The following is a 7,500-nucleotide window of genomic DNA, read 5'->3' on the forward strand; positions in this document are numbered from 1 at the left end:
TATATCCAATTTCATGAATACCATGACTTTGGAATTACAAGTATTTACAGCCGTAAACGAAGATGTCTGAGAGGAATATACACGGGTCAGATTGACTTTCCGCATAAAATCCAGTCACCTAATGCATTTGGAGGAATACGGAGTAGCAGGGAATGCGAGGAACTTCCGCCGATGCGGAAGGGAGCGCTGACTTAAAGGAGACCACCTGCATACGAGCGCCAGCCCGCTGCTGCTGCGACGGCGCGCGGGGCAGGAGCAGTCTGGCCAAGGAAGCCGAGGCCGTGGAGGAGAGGGGAGAGGAGAAGGAGTGTAATGACAGGGGGAGGCTGTCGCCGCTGTCATGGCACTGATGTGATGTTGCGGTGGGTTCGTGTTCCTCTGAGATGGTACTGCTGGTTGGTACTTGAGGTGTAGAGTTAAATTTGACGCAGTTCGATACTTTATCAGCACGGGAATGTGGTAGCTAATGTACAGAGACGCCCAGGGAGGAGCGAGGCCTCTTGAAACAAACTTCGTTTTTAAACATTTCATAATGGAAAACATGAAAGAATTTGAATGAACACAAATTCAGATAGATTTGATCACTTGGTGGTTTCGTGGTGAAGGAACAAGGGTACCTTATATACAGTTGTATGTAAGAAAAGAGGGAGGAGACATCCTACACCTAAAAACCGAATCTGAGCGTACCACGTAGTAGAACACATCATTCTATGAAAGTTTTTCTTCTGCAACAATTTCTTCGCAAATTGACAATAAAGAAGGTGTAAAATCCAGGAAACGCAGCAACCTTACGCCCCCAACGCCGCGACAAAATGGCAAAAATTCGTTGAAAGCGACGGAAGATCGGACGGATTCGTAGAGCGTGACGTCAGCGAAGGAAATCAAAGGAGCCAGTTCGATGGCGCTGGAACGTGACGTGACTATAGGCGGTGACGTCCAGTACAATAGAACCAATCAGATATTAAATAGATCATCACGTGACAATAGAAGCTGGGCATAGAAGGCGGTTGAAATTCAAATCAGTTCCATCACGGGTGGGATGATAACCATTTCGATTTCATATGAAAATATTATCTAAATAACGAGGAGGATGGAGAGGGATGGAGGGGGAAGAGGGAGAGGGATGGAGGGGGAAGAGGAGGGAGAGGAATGGAGGAGGAAGAGGGAGAGGGATGGAGGGGAGGAGGAGGGAGAGGGATGGAGGGGAGGAGGAGGGAGAGGGATGAAGGAGGAGGAGGAGGGAGAGGGATGGAGGAGGAGGAGGAGGGAGAGGGATGGAGGAGGAGGGAGAGGGATGGAGGAGGAAGAGGAGGGAGAGGGATGAAGGAGGAGGAAGGAGAGGGATGGAGGAGGAAGAGGAGGGAGAGGGATGAAGGAGGAGGAAGGAGAGGGATGGAGGAGGAGGAGGAGGGAGAGGGATGGAGGAGGAGGAGGGAGAGGGATGGAGGGGGAAGAGGGAGAGGGATGGGGGAGGAGGAGGGAGAGGGATGGAGGGGAGGAGGAGGGAGAGGGATGGAGGGGAGGAGGAGGGAGAGGGATGGAGAAGGAGGAGGGAGAGGTATGGAGGAGGAGGGAGAGGGATGGAGGAGGAGGAGGGAGAGGTATGGAGGAGGAGGGAGAGGTATGGAGGAGGAGGGAGAGGGATGGAGGAGGAAGGAGAGGGAAGGAGCAGGAGAGAGAGGGAAGGCGGAGGGGGGAGAGTGAAGGAGGAGGGTGGGAGAGAGGAGAGGGAGAGGGAAAGAAGACGGGAGAGGAGAAATAGAAGGATGGAGCGAAAAAGATGGGGAAGAGGAGGAGGGAAAGAGGAAAAAAAGAGAAGTAGAGAAACAAAGGCGATGCGGGAGAGGAGAAGGCAAAGGATAGAGAGGGAAAGAATGTGGAGAGAGTAGGAGAGGGACTGAGGAAATTAATTTTATTAGAAGACAAAGGGACCGGGGCTTAACCCAGCATGTGGGCACCTAGTTAGAGGCAGGCAGCTAAGATTGTCAGGCTGATATTTCAGGCTAGCGGATATAAATCTCAGGATGCGACGAAAATTAGACTGACAGGAAAGATAAGATGTTTGTTTTTCACTTTTCTTCAGCAGGGAGGGATTCGTGCATAAATGCGCATGCGTGTGCGCGTGCAAATATGCATTTTATTTATTCATCTGCTCATGCCTTCGCCTCTTCACATAGGAGCAGGTATTCCTCCGTCAGGCAAGCGAAGCGCCAAGGCTACGTGACTGCGTCGAGCCTCGTTCCTGGCCTTGGGGTCAGTGGCGATAAGGCATAAACACTCAATAAAAAAGAAAAAAAAAGAAGAAAAAACTGCTGACTGGACGGAGAAGCGAGGAGCAGACCAACAGTGTGGCTCTACGGTGCCTGCGAGATTCGGTCAAGCAAGGCTCTGAGTGGCAACGAATGTGAGGATTTGAATGAGGATGAAGATGGAGGAAGAAGGGGGAAGATGAGGGTTTGGAATGAGAGTGAAAGCGGACGAAGGGAAGGAGAGAAAAGGTTCGGGATGAGAGTGAAAAGGAGAGCTCGAGAGGAGAGTATGAAAAGGAACAGTGACCAGGGGCATTCGTGAAGAGAAAAAGGGGCGGAACTTTCGAAAAACAGGCAGTGATTTTTATTTAGATGAAGGTGAAAGGAAAGGAAGTACAAAACTAGGGTGATTAATGGAAGTAAGGAAAGTGAGAGAAAAAGAGGAGGGGGAAGGAAGGAAGGAAGGAGGGAGGGAAGGCGGGAAGAAAGAAGGGAGGGACGGAAACTAAGAAATAAAGAAAGAGGGGGAATGAAGGAGAGTGGGAAGAAGAAATGAAAGGGGTATAAGTGGGAGGGAAGAAAGAAAGAAAGAAAGAAAGAAAGTGAGTAAGAAAGAAAGAAAGAAAGAAAGAAAGAAAGAAAGAAAGAAAGAAAGAAAGAAAGAAAGAAAGAAAGAAAGAAAGAAAGAAAGAAAGAAAGAAAAGTTAAAGGAAGAAGTAAGTAAGTAAGGAAGAAAGGAAGAAAGGAAGAAAAGAAGAAAGGTAGAAAGGTAGAAAGGAAGAAAGGAAGAAAGGAAGAAGGAAGGAAGGAAGGAAGGAAGGAAGGAAGGAAGGAAGGAAGAAAGAAAGAAAGAAAGAAAGGAAGAAATGAAGAAAGGAAGTAAGGAAGTAAGGAAGTAAGGAAGTAAGGAAGTAAGGAAGAAAGGAAGAAAGGAAGAAAGGAAGAAAGGAAGAAAGGAAGAAAGGAAGGAAGGAAGGAAGGAAGGAAGGAAGGAAGGAAGGAAGGAAGGAAGGAAGGAGAGAGAGAGGGAGGGAGGGAGAAGGAGAAGGAAGGAAGAAGGGAGGTAGGAAGAAAACAGACACGTACACGTACACTTACACGTACACGTACATTTTTATGTACACATACACGCACACGCATATACACACACATACGCACACGCACACACAGACGCACACGCAGACGCACACACAGACGCACACACAGACGCACACATAGACGCACACACAGACGCACACACAGACGCGCGCGCGCGCACACACACACACACACACACACACACACACACACACACACACACACACACACACACACACACACACACACACACACACACACACACACAGAGACGCACTTTCACAGTCATGTATGCACACACACACACACACACACACACACACACACACACACACACACACACACACACACACACACACACACACACACACACACACACACACACACACACACACACACACTTTCACAGCCATGTATGCGCAAAGCACACTCATGTCTGTTCGTATGAAAATGCAGGTAAGTTTAAGAATCCTTTCCTTTACGTATTTCCATTAATTCAGCATTAACTCTTGAAACTCAACGAATAATCCAAGCTGTGGCGGTTGAATGTCTAATTATTTCATAGCTCCGTTTTATTTGCGAAATAATACGAGCGGAATCGGCCATCATGACGACATAGAAACAGCGGGAAATGGCCGTGACGTCATCGCCTCTGTCGCTCTCGCCCTCGTTCATCGGCGAATGAAATCGTCTCTGTTTAGACTGGGTTCGAGGCGACGTTGCGTGAGCTTGGTTGTGTTTTCTGCTTGGAGGTGGTGGGTGTTGATGGTTGGAAAATGATGTTAATGGTAATAAGAGTAAGGCGTGTAGGCCGTTGAAAGGTCAGGCATATTTTTTTAACGGAGAAACGGTAACAAATTTCCTAGAAAGGATAGAGTTGCTTGCACACTGGCTTAGTAATATCTTTAATGTTATTGTTTGCTTTGTCAAGCTATTTCAAATTATATATAGGTGAAGGTTTTCACTTGCTGCCTGAATATTTTGTCAATATTTATTTGTTTATTTCGTCATTAGAGCATGTATTTATCCCCACAGATGTATTAGCTATCGGTAGTGCGCTGTGTTTATTTATTACTCATGTAATAACTTCTCCAAACCAGACATTAAGATAATCATCCAAAATTTGAAATGCTAATGAACACTGATGCTGATATTATACAGTCCTTAATATAAATTAAGAATCTGCCAGAGACAAGTAATTTAGCATAAATTTAGCGCATCGTTAAGTATCGTAAATATTTTCCCTCGGTAAAATTATATTCACACATAAACATTATCATCTCAATTAAAACGGTTTGTAGTTGTTCATAATCCATATCGATATTCACTCATTAACTTCGCTAAGTTAGACCAGTGGTCTCGTTCTCAAGCGTTCCTACTTTTCCAGATAATTTTTTTTTCTTCACACCGTATGCTTGCCTTTCAGACTGGGTCACCTGCAAGCATTCAACCTGCACTCCAGCTATGCTTTAGCCACACCGACCACGCGGCCTTATACAGTTCCGCCTTGGCTGGCAATCGACACGCACCTCCTGACGCCATTTCACTACAAGCATTACAAGATCCCTGGTACTTTCCCTATGCAGAACCGTGAGTACTGGAGAGATGCTTGACGTTGTGTGGGGTTTGCTTGCGGAAGTTTGGGGAAGCATGCGGGATGGTTAGCTTTGGTTAGCTTGCAGAAGATGTGTTAGGAATATGCAGAAGAGTACCAAGGGTGGTTTGATTATAAAAAGGATGTGGAACTATACGTTTGCTTGTGTGCATATACTTTTGCTTGCAGACGGATGTGGTACTCTGTGTTAAGATCAGTATGGTTTGCTTACAGAAATATCAGGATCTGTATGGTTTGCTTGCAGAAATGTCTGAGTCTGTATGGTTTGCTTGCAGAAATGTCAGGATCTGTATGGTTTGCTTGCAAAATGTCAGGATCTGTTTGGTTTGCTTGCAGAAATATCAGGATCTGCATGGTTTGCTTGCAGAAATGTCTGAGTCTGTATGGTTTGCTTGCAGAAATGTCTGTGTATGTATGGTTTGCTTGCAGAAATGTCAGGATCTGTATTGTTTGCTTGCAGAAATGTATTTGTATGGTTTGCTTTCAGAAATGTCAGGATCTGTACGGTTTGCTTGCAAAATGTCAGGATCTGTTTGGTTTGCTTGCAGAAATGTCAGGATCTGTATGGTTTGCTTGCAAAATGTCAGGATCTGTTTGGTTTGCTTGCAGAAATGTCAGGATCTGTATGGTTTGCTTGCAAAATGTCAGGATCTGTTTGGTTTGCTTGCAGAAATATCAGGATCTGCATGGTTTGCTTGCAGAAATGTCTGAGTCTGTATGGTTTGCTTACAGAAATATCAGGATCTGTATGGTTTGCTTGCAGAAATGTCTGAGTCTGTATGGTTTGCTTGCAGAAATGTCTGAGTCTGTATGGTTTGCTTGCAGAAATGTCAGGATCTGTATGGTTTGCTTGCAAAATGTCAGGATCTGTTTGGTTTGCTTGCAGAAATGTCAGGATCTGTATGGTTTGCTTGCAAAATGTCAGGATCTGTTTGGTTTGCTTGCAGAAATGTCTGTGTCTGTATGATTTGCTTGCAGGAATGTCTTTGTCTGTATGGCTTGCTTGCAGAAATGTCAGGATCTGTATGGTTTGCTTGTAGAAATGTCTGTCTGTATGGTTTGCTTGCAGAAATGTCAGGATCTGTATGGTTTGCATGCAGAAATGTCTGAGTCCGTATGGTTTGCTTGCAGAAATGTCAGGATCTGTATGGTTTGCATGCAGAAATGTCTGAGTCCGTATGGTTTGCTTGCAGAAATGTCAGGATCTGTATGGTTTGCTTGCAGAAATGTATTTGTATGGTTTGCTTGCAGAAATGTTTGTATGGTTTGCTTTCAGAAATGTCAGGATCTGTATGGTTTGCTTGCAGAAGTGTCAGGATCTGTATAGTTTGCTTGCAGAAATGTCTGTGTCTGTATGGTTTGCTTGCAGAAATGTCAGAATCTGTATGAATTTCTTGTAGAAATGCGCGGAACCCAGTTGTTTTAAATATGTAAGCACCGGTTTATTGAAATATTAATGAACATTAATATTCATAAGGGCATTTGAAAACCGTTGTGCTTTTGAAATGCGTGCTCAATGTTCATTTTATTATTTTGTGAGGACTAGGGCATTTATATAAGTATGTGACTATTATGAGGTTTTTCAATCAAGTAAAAATTTAGAATATTTAATTTATCCATATTCAAGTGTACGATTTTCTCTCCAACAGCTGATCAAAAACTCACGCCATCACAGAAGAAATTGAAACACGAAAAGGCGAAAAAGAAGAAGAAACTTGCAGACCTAGAAAAAAAGGCAGAAGCCGATGCCGAGGACCAGGAGAGAGACTGATAAATTGAACTCTTCAATTAGGAAATAATTGTGTTACTTCTTTCCTTTGATAGGCAGTGATTTTCTTCACTGGAGAAAACGTATTTGTATTTTTATGTAAAGCATTAGTATCTCTACATTTAAGTATGTATATAATAGAAAACTTTGTATGAGAATAATGACAATAAAAAAACAAGCTTTATTTTTTTCGCTTTATTTTCCCCAATGTGGGATTTTTTGTAATACAAAGAGAAGTAAGAATATAAAATATTATATCTTTGGATTTTAATTCACAAATAAATTTCACAATAAAATATAATACATACATAGATATCACAAAAAATGGTACATTTTGAAAATAAAGACATAACACTTTGCACATCTAACAATTGTCCGACTTTTTCATTGGGATTTTTGCATACCAATTGCTTATCCTTGTGACACAGTCATAATAATGACAAAGTAATAAATAATTTTGACGACATTTTCAATTTGATTTTGAGAATCGGTTGTTTCAATATTTCCTTGATTTCGAAAAATATCACACACACAACAATCGCATCTCAAAGACTAAATATTATAACTAAACATTATTGGCGTTTATTTATAAAAGTAATAAAACTTGGAATAACAGTCTTTCATCATACGAACCAACATCCTCAGCGTATTAAAAAATCTATTCTAAACTTTGTTTGTTATGTGTTGATCTGAATAACATTTTAAAGAGCGTATGCACAATGAACATGGAGATCAGGTCACTGGGTGATTGTAGGCACACTTATAAAACCGATTGTTGGTGCAAGCGTCGA

At 43.0% G+C, this 7,500-nt stretch overlaps 2 protein-coding genes across 2 annotated transcripts in view; one reads left to right on the forward strand and one right to left on the reverse strand.

The window, feature by feature from the left end:
• The window catches only part of LOC125048218, a 38,412-nt gene extending 31,519 nt beyond the window's left edge, over window positions 1-6,893 (forward strand). Inside the window, 4 exon segments of the mRNA XM_047646789.1 lie at window positions 2,178-2,253; window positions 3,876-4,078; window positions 4,753-4,916; window positions 6,591-6,893. Coding sequence (XP_047502745.1) covers window positions 2,178-2,253; window positions 3,876-4,078; window positions 4,753-4,916; window positions 6,591-6,712 — 565 coding nt within the window. The 3' untranslated portion in view covers window positions 6,713-6,893.
• Window positions 6,890-7,500, reverse strand: part of LOC125048249 (Krueppel-like factor 10) — a 4,839-nt gene continuing 4,228 nt past the window's right edge. The window contains exon 3 of the mRNA XM_047646857.1: window positions 6,890-7,500. This exon is cut by the window's right edge and continues 999 nt beyond it. Coding sequence (XP_047502813.1) covers window positions 7,447-7,500 — 54 coding nt within the window. The 3' untranslated portion in view covers window positions 6,890-7,446.

Source organism: Penaeus chinensis, chromosome 43, assembly GCF_019202785.1.
Source record: "Penaeus chinensis breed Huanghai No. 1 chromosome 43, ASM1920278v2, whole genome shotgun sequence".
Lineage (NCBI taxonomy): Eukaryota > Metazoa > Arthropoda > Malacostraca > Decapoda > Penaeidae > Penaeus > Penaeus chinensis.